At 35.4% G+C, this 18,234-nt stretch overlaps 1 protein-coding gene across 1 annotated transcript; it reads right to left on the bottom strand.

Moving 5' to 3' along the window:
- Window positions 1-615: 615 nt before the first annotated feature.
- LOC111061396 (AP-1 complex subunit beta-1) lies at window positions 616-14,695 on the bottom strand. The gene is made up of 6 exons (XM_039419616.1): window positions 13,667-14,695; window positions 12,402-12,602; window positions 9,379-9,643; window positions 5,079-5,236; window positions 3,022-3,309; window positions 616-2,466 (listed from the first exon to the last, which is right to left on the bottom strand). The coding sequence occupies exons 1-6, from the start codon at window positions 14,558-14,560 to the stop codon at window positions 1,522-1,524; spliced, it is 2,751 nt and encodes a 916-aa protein (XP_039275550.1). The 5' UTR covers window positions 14,561-14,695; the 3' UTR covers window positions 616-1,521.
- Between the last annotated feature and the right edge of the window lie 3,539 nt (window positions 14,696-18,234).

Here is an 18,234-nt window from a genome sequence, read left to right on the forward strand (position 1 = left end):
GAGATGAGATATCGTGTACACAGACGCACATACACTCAAACACACACACACACACACACATGTGTGTTTTGAAAATTTCCGGAAAATATAAATTTTTGAGAACGTTATTCAATTTACCGTACTAAAAATGAACAAACATAATTATTTCTGTTGAGTTATTTTTGGTGAATTGAATAACTTTATCAAAAATTTATATTTTCAGAAAATTCTCGTTTCACTAGATCTACAATACCATGAAGAATCAATCCTCCAAATCTCATGGATTTATCTCTTACCGAATTTGAAATGATCGGTTCCAAAAATTTAAACTTAAGGCGCTCATATCTCAAAAAGTAATGATCGGGAAAAAAATGTTTTACTGGAAAAAACTTTTCCATTTTGATAGCTTGATGATATAAAAATCGAAAAACTTTGAAAAATATCACCAGTAGAAAGTTTATTTTTAGCACTTGCACAGCCTTAAAACCAGGCCCTCCTACATACCTCCACATAGTTATATAGAAGGTCCTATTAATAACCTTTAGACTAATTATAATAAAGTTTGAAACTCATTATATTAGGTTATATTAAAATAGGTTGAATTGGAGACAGTATGCATAGAAAATATTTCAACAATCTAACATCAATATCTTTATTACAATATTATAACTTACCATAATAATATCAATTTTAAGTGTCCTACAGTGGAGACACTGTACAATTTAGAGTAAAAATAAATACATCTACAACAAAAATAAATTATAACTTACTAAACACTGTTGGGCATATTCTAGTATTAAATATCATTACATATAATATAATTTAACTAACTGTGGAATGATACATGTTGTACACTGGTAGAGTATTGGGGTACAATATTATTCTATTATAGTCCAGCCAATCTTTTAGTTTAGCTAACAAAACTTCAAAATAATCTCTACAACAAAACAATGATAGCACAACACTATTATCTAATAATTTAATCATTTTGCTATTTATCTTATTATTGATACACAAAAGTTATCAAGTATCCTTTTATTTTATCACAACACAACTAGTTATACTATGATGTACCATAGAGAAATTATAGCGTAAGTAGATATCCCATGGTATAGGGCGTTTATGTCGCAACTTTTACTGTCCACGTAGTTCTTTCCCGTGAAGCTGTGTGACGCTGGTAGTCTCTCATACTGTGCCGTTCATACACTTTCACCCCAACAAAACAGTAAAAATCGACAGTAATCGGCTTGAAATAACAGTAAAAATTGCAACATAAACGCCCTATACCATGGAATATCTACTTACGCTATTGTTTCTCTATGGATGTACTTGACTCTTTCAAGTGTAAACCATGTTCATTTACACTTGAAAATGGCTCTTGAAGTGTTGAAACTAAAAGGGTACTTGATAATGTGTTTTAATTATTTCAGTAGCCCTAAAAAGAAAGTGAGTATCATCTTATAATGTATCTCAAGTTTAATACAATAGTGATATATATTAATCATCTCATGTAGTGATTTCATGATGAGTAAAGTTTTTTTCTTACGAGTGCAAAATGTTGTCATAGGACTGGAATATTCCAGCGGCAACGTCCAACGCCCGGGATTTCAACGAGAGGGTGATATTCGGATTGCCAGGTTGGATCTTGAGCTCGTTCAGAACCCAGATGCCGTTGGTGAGTTTCAAGGACTGATAGAGCATGTCCTGTCCCTCAACGTTACGCTTGGCAATTGTGAACACATTGTTCTGCTGCATCTTCTGCACTATGCCGTCTGCGTTCAGGTTGAGATTGGTCAACGTGTACTGCAGTTCGTTCTGGGCGGGGATCTCCTTCCAGGTGGACAGGAACAGTCGCTTGTCCATCTGTCCATCCTCGGCAAAGTAGACGTTCATCGGAACCAGACAAGCGAAGTAGAATACGTCGATGTTGTTCTTGATGGCTACTTGTAGGTTGTTGAGGGGCTCCATCCTCTGGACTCCACCGGTTGTAGCCAGTTGCAGGGAGCATTCATGGGTGGCACCTGGTGGCAGAGGGGAGAGCACCTGAAGGGGTTTACCAGGTGTCAACCCGAAGCTGTTCTTGTTCAACTGTATCGCGAAACCGGTCATCGCCTGCATGGCTTTGTTGGTGAAGGTGAACTCCATAAATATCTGGCCGCCCTTCCTGGAGAAGGAGCCCCAGATCTCCAGCCCCTTGCCCTTGTCGGCGGGCAGCCACATGATCTTGGGCACCATGTACATGGTGGGTGTGGGAGTGAAGTCGAAGATGTCACCCAACAGGCCCGTGGTCGACTGGTTGATGGGTGGCGCCGCTGTGCCCACATCGCCACCCAACAGGGTGTCCAGCCCACCGCCCAACAGGTCGACTGCCGGTGTGGGCGTCGATATCACGGTCGGGGCACTGATGTCCATGCTCAGAAGGTCGCCAATCAGTGATTCCTGCGTCGGAATCACCGAAGCTTCGGCTGCTGTTTCACGTACATTTTCCTGGTCACAAAAAATATTAGTTCAATAATAACTTTCTCCTATAGGAAGAACTTTGAAGGACATAACTTTGAGGGCATCATCCGCAATAGAAAAATAACGAAAACTGTTCTCCTTGCCGTAACTTTCTTCAATCTTAATTTTTCATTTACATTGAATTATGAATAGATTACTTTTTGGCTACTAAAACTTAATGAAATAAAATTGAAAATGACACTTGAAAATTTCTACAATCAAATCACCCATGCACAGGCAAATAACTTTGTGGGCATCATCCGCAATAGAAAAATAACGAAAACTGTTCTCCTTGCCGTAACTTTCTTCAATCTTAATTTTTCATTTACATTGAATTATGAATAGATTACTTTAAATACGACACTTTTGATTGCCTTTGTATTTTCTTTGTTTTAATTTGAAATGCTATTGACCGGTTGCAGAAAAGCCTATTACATATTTATATGTCATATAAATCACAACAAAAACTGAAAAATATTGAATTATTTGGAAACATTTTGAAAACATCTCAACTGTTTGAATGAATTGAATTAGTAGAGCTACCTGCGAGCCGGCACGATTGGGCAACGAGCGACGCAGCCCGGCGCCAGCGCGGCCCTCGACGAATGCGGTGGGCGGCTTGTGGTAGACAGAGGCCAGGCTGGAGATGTGGCAGATGAGTTCGTCCAGCAGGGTTGGCTCGAGCAGGTCGGTCTCCTCGGAGATGAGAGGCTTATCGGCGAGCACCACCTCTTTGGCGGCGGCCGGGTCGGTCGACAGCAGTCGCCAGTAGATGAAGCCGCGGTCGCGCAGGTCCGGGTTGTCCGAGTCCTGGGTGGCCAGGCTCAGAACCTAACAACAAATTATTGAACGCATTAGCACTACCTCAGAAAGATAACTTCCTATCTAAGCAATGTATTTCGCAGTGCACCAAGACGCCATCTTGAAAGGAACTATAGTGAGGTCCACGTTATAATGGCGGTGTTTGATTAGCAATGGTATTGCTATCCTTGTCTATCATTCAACACAGCGGATAACGATATCTCTTTCAAACAAAGCGGATAGTGCTATCTCTTTCTCGCTTTGCTCTGTTCCCAGATCGTCTTTTAACAATGTAGAATTAATAATCAATTAACAAAATATTTCATCTTAATTATGAAAATTCATTATGAAATTATTGAAAAACATAATTTTTTGCTTAATAAAATATAATTGATTATTTTAAACGATAATGAACCGTTAATATTACATCAAAAAACCTGTATCAGCTACCGTCTATAGAATGTATAATTAATAATCAAATAACAAAATATTTCATCTTAATTATTATGAATTATTGAAAAACATAATTTCTTGCTTAATAAAATATAATTGATTATTTTAAACGATAATGAACCGTTAATATTACATCAATATACCTGTATCAGCTACCGTCTATAGAAGGCATTGACAAGACAGAGCTTCGGCAACGTTTTTCTCCTATCTTTCTCCACTGCCATTATAAGGTGGACCTCACTATACCTCAGAGTACATACATAAAGGTAACTTCCTATCTAAACAATGTATTTCACGGTGCACCAAGACGCAATCTTGAAAGGAACTAGATTTGCCGCTAATTTTAAATAATTTTTGAGATCACATAAATTATTAAATCAATTTAAATTCATACATTGTATCTAAAAATATTTGTAATTGAACGAGCCTTAGCGAGTTCTTACTTTTGACTCAAGTCCAAAGTCGTTGTCCGTCTGTGTGTCCGTATGTTCTACGATAACTTTTGAACGATTTGATCAATCAACTTCTAATTTTGATCACATATTCTTCAAACCTTTCACATATCAAGTTCGTTGATCAACAAAATTCACCGACTCCTTTGTCCTTTTTCAGGATATAATAAAATAACATTGAAAGTGCATGATAATTTTTTTGTGATTTATCATTAGGGCTCAACTCACACTTACACGATTGCAAGACTGCAACTATAGTCTCTTCTCGACGGAGCATGTGTTTTCAAATGGTGTCACTCAGACCAGTCGACTCTAGTCTCCGCGACCTCACGACTGTGAGACTGAGTCGACGCAACGCCATTTTAGGTTTGTAAATCTGATCTCAGTTATGATAGCAAAGTTTAGAATCAAATAATGAACAAATATATTGACATGAATCTCTCGTTAATTAAATTCATCATTTCATGATCTCTTGTAATCGGTTGAACTTGGCTGTAATAAATTATTGTGATTCATAATCTGAATGTTAAATTGCATGCGGTGTGAAAAGACTGATCCCAAAAAATCTGAAGTACCTGCTCTACCGACTGAGGCGTATCCATCCAGGGGCAAACTCTTAAAAGCCGATGAGTCCTTTCCAATTATTACAAAAACGGCTCTTAGGTGGAGTCAGTTTTCACAAAATGGTTTCACAAAACCGATGAATTTAATTAATTTGACATGAAATTAATTATTTTATCAGGGGAATTAAAATTAATATCAGATCTAATTTAATGGGATGAATTGAATAACAGCTGTGTACACTCAGTGGCAAAATGGAGTCAATTTGGCAAAGTTGTTCTTGTATATTTCTTCACTGCCATTATAACGTGGACCTTACTATAGTATGTTTACCTGTTGCACGAGCTCCTGTGTATCGGAGGGTCGCTTGAGGAAGAGCTTGACGATGGCGGTGAGCAGCTGCAGCTGCACCTGTGTGTTCTCGTCGTGGAATCCCTCCAGGAAGCTCTCCAGCAGCTCGTCTGCGTTGTCGATTCGTTCCGCGTACTCACCTTACACAACAATTACAAAACGTCTCATCAAATGTTGTTATCGAAAAGCTCCAAATCAAAAATAATGATGTTGTTTTCAATGACGAAACACTATAACTTTGTTGTACACTGCGTTTCTACGTAAATATAAAAAAACACTTAGGGCCGGTTTCCGAGCACGGGATTTAGCCAAGTTCTAGACTTGTGGGTTAAAGCCACAAGTTGTGGTTGTTTAGCCAAGTTCTAGGTTGTGCATTCAATATTTTTTTTCTTTTTCTAATCTATTGGACAGGTTCTTAGGAAATAATCTATGCAATTGAAATATTTTATTAGCTTCTGTTAGCTAACAATAGGGCTTCAAAAGTCACTTTTTTGAGGCAGATGGTACACATACCCTACAAAAACTACTGGTCAAAGATTTGAGAAAAATATGCAAGTCTCCTCTTCAATATAGCAAAAATTACATCAACTTTGTTTTTGAAAATCTGAAAAAATTAGATTTTTATGCATTTTAAACTTCTTTTTCACATTCAATGCTCGTTCTATAGACATCAAATTCATAGCAACTTGTAGCGCTGTTCTTCAGGAATGAAATGCATTACTCATTTCTCATCAAGAAGTGTTTTTTTTATTCACGTAGAAACACAGTGTCTGGACAACACCAAAGAAAAAATCACTTTTGAACAAATAAATTACGATATAGCAGTCAGATATTTATGAATAAAAGCTATTAGCTTCTACTCACATTTGTGGAGCGCTTTCGGACACTAGGCCCTTCATCAACACAACGGGAGTGTCAACCAGTGTTGATGAAGGGCCTAGTGTCCGAAAGCGCTCCACAAATGTGAGTAGAAGCTAATAGCTTCTATTCATAAATACCTGACTGCTCGTAATTTAATTGTCGTATTTAATTGTTGTAATTTAATTGTTGTTATTTTAATTTAATTTTAATTTAATTTGTGTCCTGATGTCGTAATTTAATTGTTCAAATGTGATTATTAACAAGCAGTTCGTAATGGAAACAAACATTGAAGAGAAAGAAAAAGCTTTATATTTGCAGTAAAATGTGACATCAATCTCATCCAACAGCGACAACAGTGAAGAACAAATATATTCATTCATGAAAAACACAAATAGAAACTGTCACTTTTTATCATCATAAATAATATTTATTTAGTAATATTATTACTCTTTTGACTAGTGAAGCCACTAAACGAGGTTCTCTTATGAATGTACAATAATAAAAAGTGGTTGACAATAATTTTTATATTTGTGTTTTTGATTATGGAGAAATACCACAACATAATTGGCACAACACAACTGTAATACTACTATCACTTTCTGAGTAGGTAATAATATAAAATAATAATATCGAGTGACCTGGCTGGCTCAGGTCTGGTGTCAGAGTTTTCAGGTCGCAACTGATCAATTTCAGGGCCTATGAAGGTGAAGGGCTGTGAAGGTGATGTTGTGGTAGTTATCCCTACTGAATAAAAATACTAGAAAAACGAGATACCTGTTTCGGTTGTTACATTGTTATCACAACCGAAAGTGGTATCTCATTTCAATAAATCTGTGGTTAAACAAATTCTTGTCTTATTATTCATAACTGTAATATCCTATAATATAAAGAGAGCAATTTCTGTATATATTTTTATATTTATCTGGTTATTTATGTCCAACGGATCTCGAAAACGGCTCTAACGATTTTCACGAAATTTGAAACATAGTGGGTTTATGATATAAAAATTCGATTGCACTAGGTCTCATCCCTGGGAAAACTCGCTGAAGGACATGAAAAGGATAATAATAATTCATCCTTCGAAAAACACATGATAATTTCGTCATCTGTCGATAACAGAAGATGCGAGTGCCTGTGTGGAAGAGAGACAGAATTATATTCAGCTATTAAACTATTTGCAGTTAATCAGCTTATCTCACGAGAAAAAATGTCTAGAAATTTTAATCGTCTCGATCAAAATAATCTGATTTGTTGACATGACATGGTATATCATTCTAAATTTGAGTATATCATAATTTTCGAAGTTAATCATTATTTTACAGTTTTAAGTCATTAGTGAGTGATTCATTAGAAGTATTATGTCAACCTTCGAAATTCAAAATCCTCAAATAATTCCTGGACCAAAAATCAAGTGACGAAGCAGTGTGTGATATTACACTCAACCTTTGGACAACATTAACATTTTATCAAAATTTTTGGAGAGAAATAGTACAGGCTCAGCCTAGTTTTCCTTCAATGTCATAATTATAATATAATTACTACATAATATTATTATAATTGTAGTATTTTGTACAATAAATAAATAAATTTTGTTATTCAATGTGGTTTGTAAACAATCTAAATTAGAACTTTTCTGTTTTCAAATAATGTTTGGACTGAAAATTGGACCTAAATTCAAGTTAATGGAACATAACCTACTTTTTGAAATATTTATAGTGTATAAATCAAAATTCGGGAAGTTTTGGGCTGTGCATGTTAGTCCTTCCCCAATCATTTAAAATAATTGTGTTCTGTTTATTAATAAATAAATAACGAGCAAAGTTCGGTGCCCCGATATTATTCATTTATTTAAGAACAAAGATATTCTCAAGTTCCTGGATGATCTCTATCCTCTTCAAATACTATCCTCTTAAACTGATATGTAAGATAAATGATTCGTTTATTATTGTATTCGTTATGTATACGGCTCGATGTATACGGGTGGAGTGGAGGCGAGCGGTAGCAAAGTGGTAATCCACGCTCTCACACTCGTCGTTATTTGTAAGCACTTGGCAAGAGTGTGGAAGCGGCATAACTGGCTTTTATAGTCCGTACAAATTTACTTCAGACTTGGAGGAATATACGGCGCAGAGAAATGGAGGGAGATCAGCCAATTGCAGTGATTAATGGAGTCTTAGGTAGAAGCGCAGTTGCCAATTTACCAGTCGTCTGACTGCTTTCAGACAGGAAACTTCACATGTTTAGCATGAGCACATGAACAGTCACTAGAAGTTGGAGAACGCTGGCCGCTTCAAAACGGCAACATCGCACCTCTGTATCCCTCCCACTGTATGCTTTCTCTGCTGCGCATGTCCATCCCAAGTGAGAATAAAATTTGCACAGAATAGTAATGACCTCCCAATCAATTTCATAATGATAAGAGTGATATTTGTTTAAAATAAAGAATAAAGAATGTTGAATGAAAAAGACTCTGAAATTGTCAAAAACTACAGATTTATTGATACTTAGGAAGACCGGTTTCGGTTATTACACCATTGTCAATCTCTGATTAACTCCAGAGATTGACAGTGAGTTTAGCAGAGATTGACAATGGTGTAATAACCGAAGAAAATCGTTAGAGCCGTTTTCGAGAAAAACGTGAAAAACATGGTTTTTTAGTAATTATCCGCTATTTTTTCCGCCATCTTGAATTGAATTTTATTGAATTTCTTATTGTCGGATCCTTATGGTATAAGGACCTCAAGTTTAAAATTTCAAGTCAATCGGTTGATTAGGAATGGAATTATCGTGTTCAGAGACATACACACATACACACACACATACACACACACACACACACACACATATACACACACAGACCAACACCCAAAAATCATGTTTTTGAACTCAAGGGACCTTGAAAACGTATAGAAAACTTGAAATCAGGGTACCTTAATTTTTTTTGGAAAGCAATACTTTCCTAACCTATGGTAATAGGGCAAGGAAAGTAAAAATAAAGAATGTTGTCTGAGTTTAAAACAACATTCCTTATTCTTTATCTTACTTTTATACAATAATCAATTTGATATTACAAATTACATTTTTGAACACTTCATACGCTAAATTCAAGTTTATATATGACATCCCTGATTAAGCTGATTTACGACTCACACTGGCGCAAAAGGAATCTTCCTTTTGCCGGTGTTTTTGCCTCACCTACTGTACTTCTGCATATGAACATAAATTAAATCTTCATCTTATAACTATTATTTATAATATAAAGGGTATCATTTTCGTTATTATATCTAATTAAATAAATGTATGTATCTTGGTTTAAGTGCAGTAGCATATACTTATATTTATTTTTTGTATTTTGTTTTTGGCAAATAAAATTCATTCATTCATTCATCTTCAAACTTTATCAAGAATGTACTTTACTCACCAATGATCCAAATCATGGAGGCTCTGGCCTCAGGCTCGTCGAGTGTATCGAGGTTCTCGCAGAGGGTCGAGATGATGCTCTCGTACTTGTTGGGGTACTTGCGGAAGATGTCCTTGATGACGACTATGGCCTCCTGCACCACATAGTTGACCTTGGTCTGGATGAGGTCGAGCAGAGTGCTGACACAGCGCTCAGCTGACTGCTCCACCTTGATCGCGCAACGGCCGATGGCGCGCACTGCTTTGCGCACGAAATCAACGTCCACCTGACGGTGAAATCCACGGTAGTATTCAATAAACATTCGTGTTACATGTGTATTTGAAGAATGAATGAACACCGTGTCCCACGAGGAGGTTTACACGTTTGATTTTATAAATTACGTGCCCATTCATGCACCAAACTTTTTCAAATTTTACAGTTTACAAAGTAGGTTCTAAAAACATTCTGGGAAAATATTTCAACTCCCTAACCTTCCTAGAAACAAAATGGCGACTTATTGAAAAACGATACTTAACATCAAAAATGTGTTTTTGGCGTTATAAAACATTTAATTGTTGTATTTATATTTCAACTCCGCGGTATCCGAAGAAGTTCCTCTTCAATTGATCGTTTTTAGTTCCTCATTATTATTGAAGCTATGGGTATAAACTTTTTCCTTCAAGTAACCCCATAAAAAGAAGTCACAAACAGTTGGATGTGTTGATCGGGGTGACCAATCTAACAAAAACACTTCCACGACCAATCCAACGGCCAAGTTTGCCATTTAGTAGTTGCTTGACATGATTTGCGAAAAGAGGTGGAGCACCATCTAGTTAGAAGATAGCTTGATCCATTTTTGGTACCATCAAATGAGTCAAGACTACCGCAACGAAGTGAACAAATAAAATAATAGCTCATGAAAATAGTTTTTATAGGAAGCGAATTGGTAAAATTTTCAATATGCCGCCATTTTGTTCCTACGGAGGTTAGGGAGCTGAAATTTCCCCAGAATATTTTTAGAACCTACTTTGTAAACTGTGTAAAATTTGAAAAAGTTCGGTACATGAATGGGCATGTAAAATGCATGTAAATGGGCATTTAAAATTAAACGTGTGAACCTTTTCGTGGGACACGGTGTATATTTTTTGACAACGCCTATTTCAGTTGATTTTGTTCAACACTCTTCTAGTACTCGCGCCTCTTATCCTAACGTGAGTGTTTGTGTGGTCTCTCTGGGTGCCCCGGACATCATGGCAATACAAGTTGAACAGTTGAACTTGTCATTTTTTATGGGTATATTATTTATTATTTATTATTTATTTATGTCATTGACAATTACAAATCATAATTATAATAAATATATTATGATTGGGAGAAGACAACAGGCATAGCCCAAAACTGTCTTCTCCCAAATTTTGACAAATAAAAGTTTCAAAAAGAATAAGGTTAAGATTTCACTTAATTAATTATCAAACAAATGAAGAATAATTAATTTATTGCAGTATGAAATTATTTTGTGAAAATCACTACAGTATAAGGAAATTATGATTAATGTTAGAAATTAGAAATTCATTTCCTGAAAAATTTACTTTTATGGAATTTGTGGATTTTCCTTGTATGCCAACGATATCTTCTACAAAGTATTGGAATGAATAAGGCCCGTACTCAGAAACTCGGTTTAAATGGATGAATGTCATCTGTTCGTAAAAATAAACTTTTTACTCGTGATATTTTTCGAAGATTTTCGATTTGTATATCATGAAGCTATCAAAATTAAAAAGTTATCTCAGGAAAACATTTTTTTCTGATCATTACTTTTTGAGATATGAGCGCATAAAGTTTAAATTTTTGGGATAGAACATTTCAAATTCGGTAAGAGATAAATCTATGAGATTTAGAGGATAGATTCTTCAAGGTATTGTTGATCTAGTGAAACAAAAATTGTCTGAAAATATCAATTTTTAAGATAGTTATTCAATTTACTAAAAATAGCTTTTAGTTGAGTTATTTTTGATAAATTGAATAATTTTTCCAAAAATTGATATTTTCAGAAAAGTTATTTTCAGTAAATTGAAACTATCTTAAAAATTGATATTTTCAGTAAATTTTTGTTTCACTAGATCAACAATACCATGAAAAATCCATCCTCTAAATCTCATGAATTTATATCGTACCGAATTTGAAATGTTCTGTCCCAAAAATTTAAGCTTCAGTCGTTCATATCTCAAAAAGTAATGATTGGAAAAAAAATGTTTTCCTGAGAAAACTTTTTCATTTTGATAGCTTGATGATATACAAATCGAAAAACTTAGAAATATATCACGAGTAGAGAGTTTATTTTTAGCCTTTGTACCGCCTTAAACCCAGTATGAAACACATTACGATAAATACAACCATGTCCACAAGTAAACGTGGTTTAGCGTTAAACGTAGTGTTAGCATATAGTCCAAAGTTATGATTTTAAACTTATTACCAGTTGGCAGACTCGCTACGCACGCCTAACTTACCAGCTGAAATTTTAAACCTGAAGTGATAAATTTTATGACTTTGAGTATAAAAACTTGCATGGAGTACTTAGTCAATTATGTTGAGTAGTAATAAAAAAAAAATTATTAATTTGGAAGCGAGTTGGGATTGAAATGAGAATAGTCTCAAAACACTATAAAGTAACCTGAAAGTAGTCCACCTTTGAGTTTTCACTTCTATAACAAGGAATTGACGCAACGTTAGCATAATCAGAAATGGTTGAAGAAAAAGTACTGAGACTTTCCTAATCATGCAGTGAAGCTAATGAAAAGCACGAAAAAATAATCGTCTTAGATACTGGAGTACCCCACGCGAGTACTGGAGTGTTAATGGCCATAAAATTATTTGTATTCTTCTTCCTCACCCTTAAAAATCCTCCCCCATTCATTACCTTGACGCCATGGGATTGATAGCGTCATAACACAAAACAATAGCCTACTTAACAGATGATTCAAAATGTTAATAATGTTAATGTTTTGTTTTTAATGATAAGAACAAAATGGATTTCATAGCCTTACCTCAGTCGCATACTCCTTCAGCTCAGACAGAACCTGTGCAATGTTGCTCTGAGACGCCAGCCTGATCATTATGTCCAGTTTTTCAAGCTTCACATAGATGGGATCGTTGTACTTGACGAAAAATACCTTCATCTCATGTTTTAGAATGTCAGGACGCTTCTGAACGATCAAATTGATGTTTCTCAATGCAACATATTGAACCTGAAAAATATTATTTGTTAAATAGGCTAATGCAGTGGTTCTCAAAGTGTGGGGCGCGACCCCCAAGGGGGGCGCGATGAATGCTCAGGGGGGGGGGGGCGCAAAGCTTGGTTGGAAAATGTTTTAAATTTACTTTTAAAATAATTACGATAAGCTATCTTTCTATTTGCAAAATTACTTGTGAGTAATTTTTACTCATAAAATATTCATATCAACCGTATTGTCAAATTCAAATTCTCAATCAATAAGTGCTCCCTCAACATAATAGAAAAAGAAAAAATTGATCTCCAAGGTGACTTTATGCTTAAATGAAGTTTGAAGAATATTCTCTTACATCCTTCTGGATTGGTGTGCAAAAGGAACACCCAATTTTCAGTGAAAAGGCATTGAAGATACAGACTCCATTTGCTACAATCTATCCATGTAAAACTGGGTTTTCTGCTCTAGCTGCCATGAGAAGTGAATATAGACAAAGACTGGATGTGACCCAGGAACTTGGAGTAGCGTTATCGGAGCTGACACCTCGTTTCAACAAACTCTATGCGAAAAAACAAGCTCATCCTTCACACTGACGCTTTTTGTAATGTTAATTTCTATGAGAAACAAAAAACTATTTAGGTACTATAGTACCTAGCTATAGTACCTGAATAAATTATAATTTATTGTTTTATTATGATTGAAACTATTGCAACATTGGGTTATGTATAGAATGTGCAAAACTCAACTAAATAGATATTGAGTGTAAAATATGTAGGTATACGTACTTATTCGTACAACATGTATAGTAGTCTATGCTTATTCATGTAGGGGGTCCGGCTTACAGCTGAATTATGCAAAAGGGGGGGGGCTTAAAGTAAAAAGTTTGAGAACCACTGGGCTAATGTTTCAAGGTAAAAGGTAGGTTAGGTTTCTGATTTTAAATTTTGGTATTAAACCTATTTTAAATGCAAAACCTATAAAAACTCCTACAATTTCCAATAGGTTATAATATCAATAACAAAAACCAGATACAAAATTAACCCCTAATTAAGAAAGAGTTTAATATAAGTGTTTGATTAACATACCTCAGGTTCGGAAGAGAGTAAGGTAACTAGCGGAGGAGCCAATTTTTTTGTCAGAGTTGAAACAAAGTCAGATTCAGATGCAAGCATTTCCATAAACTTCATGAGAACTTTGACTGCAGAAAGAACAACTGCAGCATTGGCATGGGCTAATCTTGGAGTGATTCTCTCACAGATGCTTTGGGCTTCTCTGTCATCCTTAGGACTATAGTTGGCTAACGAGTCTAATATGAACACCTGGCCCCATTCTGTGCATTCATTCAAAGCGGTGAGAAGTTTATTTATTGTTTGTGCGTTCATTTCAATCAAAGGCGAGCCACTAGTACTGGCTTCATTCATTTCAGACAGAGCTGCCACTGCATTTGCAACGACCATTGGATTAGAATCAGAAAGCAGATCTTTCAACTGGTCCAAGAATCCTTGGTCTTCAACAAGCTGAGCATTGATATCATACAGTTTGGCTACACATACTGCAGCAGTCTTCCTCACATATGGATCTTCATCTTTAAGGCATTTACGTAGAGGTTCGCACAAATATTCAGTAATTTTGTCGACTCTTATGCAGCCCATAGTACGAACAGCCAAAGCTCGGATCAATGGGTTAGCATCTTCGCAATCTTTAACAAATGTGTTAACTGCCATAATAGCCATGTCTGGTTGGCTCTTTGCATAGTTCATTAGATACAAGTAGACCAGTTTTTTCAATTCCAAGTTATCAGTTTGCATACAATTTACAACGTCCGGAAATAGAGCCGAGACATCCTTGCCTACCGTCATAGAAGCAATTACCTTCTTTACAGCTTCCCGTTTCTTTTCCTTCTTATCACTGTTGAGCTCTGATTTGAGCTCAAATATCTCACCCTTTTTAGTGGTAGTGAAGTATTTGGAATCCGTCATTGTGTAGAATATTAATAAATTGGTGGGCGTTCACAAGAATAACCTAAAACAATTTTAGATAATGACACGAAACACAATCACTAACTTCACCCAGCAGGCTGCAGGTACAAACTGTTTTGAGTTTTCTGTTTTGGTTTCTCATCAGCCTGCAGCTGATAAGTTGGAAAAGGACAAACGATAGATTTTATTTGGAACAGTAAAAATAATTTGAAACAGTAAACAATAATAAAAAATTAATTAAAACCCTTCAGAATAGATAGTGAGTTTACTTTTCATTTTTGTTTTTATTGTTGACTGATAATAATACTAATCAAACATCGATGTGGTAAAAATATCGATATTTCAAAAAGAAAGTACCTAGTCAATTTTGTTATATCGACATAGAGAATGTCGATTGTTTTGGAATATCGATGCTTCGAGAAGAGAAATAGTCAATTTTGACAATATCGACATAGCGAATAGATACAGTCGATTGTCGAACGTCGTTATTCAACATTTTGATTCCATAAAATATGAAATAGTCCAGGCAATGAATGCTCAAAAAAGGGTATAGAGGGAAAAGTTGAGAAGACAAATTTGGACCCCGCAGTTCTGTTTAGGGTAGTAAGGAGGTAAACATATCAAAAGTCCCCACCTCTAGCCCTTGTATTAAGGGGGTGGGGTGGTTTAAAGGTACGGTACCCACCTACTCCTTTTTGGTTTCTCAGATAAAACTGGAAAACTAGGTATGTATCCTATAAGGACTTGACTGTCATATAACAAATTAAAGCCTACATAATCACCTGCAATATTCATTCCACAACTTTTTCTATATCTCCTCTAGTTTTTGAGATATCCGCCCTTGAAGGTGGGACATTTTTGAAAAAAAAACGTTTGCCACCAATTTTTTTCTATTTTTGCTCTTATAACTTTTCAAAAATCGATGAAAAAATCCATATTGATTATGAACTTATAAAGCATTCAATTCTCTTCAATTTGATGTATAATTTTACACTTTTACTAATTTCCCTACACCTTTTGCAGCAGCTTTAGTGTTGAGTGTGAAATCTCAATTTTTGCAACAATAGACCAATTGACAAAGGAATTTGAAGGGAATGTTTTAAATAAAATGTTTGACTTTGCAGCTTTGTTGAGACTAGTTAAGAGGAGAACATAAAAGTCCCCATTCCTAACTCATGTGCTAAGGGGATGAGGGTGGTTCAAAAGTTGCATTTTTCAGCGTTTTGTTTCCACGCTCATATCTTGAGAACAATGCGTTCAACCGACATAACTAACCGATCAAAAATGAAGCTTGATAAATTTTCTAAATTGTTTGTTCAGTGGAATTTTGTGATATTCCCAACAATTCCCGAGATATTCGCTCTTGAAGGTGTGTAATTGTTGAAATAACAGAATTTTATCCAATGCTTTGCTCTTTCAGGGCTTATAACTCTCCAACAATGCATCATAAAAACTAATGCTTAACGTAGGTTTGTAGAGCATTAAATTCTCTTTGAAATGATGTATTACTCCACTATTCCAAGTTTTCATTTCATTGTTACAGCAGTTTCAATGTAGGGGGTGAAATTTTCATTGCTTGTTTCAAAGAACTTGCATACCAAATTTCATCCAAATCGGACAATAACTGTGACTGTAACTGCGGTACAAACAGACAAAAGCCGATCGAGTCGAAACTAGGACCTCAGCTTCGCTTCGGTCAATTATTGTTCCTTTCATCAAAGTAATATCATTCATGAGAATTTGAGCGATTTTAATTTTTACTACAGTATTCTTGCGAAAATCTATGATGTTTTTTTATGGATTTCATGAAGCAATTCAAATCTCCCAGATTTGGTTGATATTCGAGCTATGGATAGAGGTTGACCTAACAAGTGTTGTCCGGACGCCCTGGAGGCAGTTTGGCGTCCCCTCCCTCAGCGGAAGGACCCACAAAAAGGCCTGGAGTGGAACTCACGTAGGTCACGAGTTTGTGGGTGGAGAGACCAAACCTCACCACTGCTCAAAGAAGGGCGGCCATTCAGGCAAACTTCTTGGGAGAGGTGAGGCTTTTGACCCTGCGAAGTTTTGGAGGGGCAAAAAGAAAAAACAAAGAGACCGGAGATGGGTGAAACTCCAGGACAAATGTGGGTCAAGAAGATGAGTCAAGGGTAGCCAGGCGCCCTAGAGGCAACTTGGCGACCCCTTCCTCAGCGGAAGGACCTTCAAAGAAGGCCAGGAGTGGAACTCACTTAGGTCACGAGGTGACCAATCAGTCTGAAGAGACTGCCAAGCATATCACACTGGATTGCGACAAGCAACCAGGTGATGAATGGGATGTTAGCATATGGAAAAACTCCTGGTTCTTGTAAAGGACACAGGTATTGGTTTGCCTAACTAACATACTACTTGGGAACACAATAAGCTTCGGTTGACGTGTGAGGTTCTTTGAACCTTTGGATCGTTGAATCCATCCCTTCAAAAAATATATTTATATAATAATAATAACAAGTGTTGTGCTAGGAGAGGAAGTATCGAAATGACCAGACAATTTCCATATATATATCATATCTACATTTTCTCACAATATTACATCAAAGTTCATTGACATTTCAATAACCTAAAATTACATTCTTGTTATCAAGCTCCTTCCATATACATCAATTTTTATCTTTTTATATAAACGATAAAAATTTTCTCACACAATCCATTCAACACCAATATTTAGATCTATAAACGTTAAAATTTTATTCCATCACAGATTTTAACAGACGTAATACAAAACAAAACAAAAACATAGAACCTAGGTATAACAAATGCACTTTATACATTGGGTATACATCGAGATATATAATATTTACAGTTGAAAAATAATACTAGATTTGTTCCTACCAAGTATACCGATAGTTCATTCAACTCGTTAATTCTAGTAAAGCAAATTTTCAAAATAGAAAAACTTACAATGTACCTACATATATATTATATTCTCCTGTTAAAAAGAGTATCAAAATACAGTATTTACAAAACTAAAATCAGCTTCTACTAGAAAACCTCATAAGTTGATTTACTTCAATAAATTTGATTTCCGATATTTATCATTCAATAGTGCTATGAAAATTTAAATTATTACAATAAACACCTCAAAACTTTTTAATTCATTCATGAACCTCCTGTTAACTGGATATATGTAAAAAGATACTTAACAGACAAGATTAATATATCTTCAATCTGAATACATAGCTCAACAAATACCACAAACCTATTTATCAAGTGCAACTAAATACAGTACAATGTGTAATTTTTCATCAGAAAATAATAATTACTTTTTATCATATTCCCTGAGTTCTAAATAGAGGTAATAGAAATTATACAAGATTTCAAAGCAGTAAACCGGAGTTAATAGCAAAAGTTTTAAACATTTTTGTTATTAACTGATGTTGATAACAAAAATCATTAACATATTTATAATATTTCTCTCTAATAACAAGGAATTTTCTGTTAAAAAACGAGTTATTAACAGTTACTTTTGTTAAGAGAAATTTTTGACGATTCAGTCAAGTTAATAACTTTTTGTTAACTCGTGTTATTAACTCTGGTGTAAACGCAGCTTTATATGTCGAACCAAGCATAGTTCAATTTTTTACTTTGGATATTTTGGCAATTCAAATGATTTCTCCTGCCCTCTCAAAATTTCAGAA

The sequence above is a fragment of the Nilaparvata lugens genome, chromosome 1, assembly GCF_014356525.2.
Source record: "Nilaparvata lugens isolate BPH chromosome 1, ASM1435652v1, whole genome shotgun sequence".
Taxonomy (NCBI): Eukaryota; Metazoa; Arthropoda; class Insecta; order Hemiptera; family Delphacidae; genus Nilaparvata; species Nilaparvata lugens.

Bases quoted from the DNA above. Each gene is read 5' to 3' on its own strand.
- LOC111061396 (XM_039419616.1), bottom strand. From the start codon at position 14,560: ATGACGGATTCCAAATACTTCACTACCACTAAAAAGGGTGAGATATTT. The intron at 9,644-12,401 runs GTAAGGCTATGA...TTTCACCGTCAG, and splicing joins TGAAGGAGTATGCGACTGAG to GTGGACGTTGATTTCGTGCG. The intron at 3,310-5,078 runs GTAAACATACTA...ATTTGTTGTTAG, and splicing joins CACAGGAGCTCGTGCAACAG to GTTCTGAGCCTGGCCACCCA.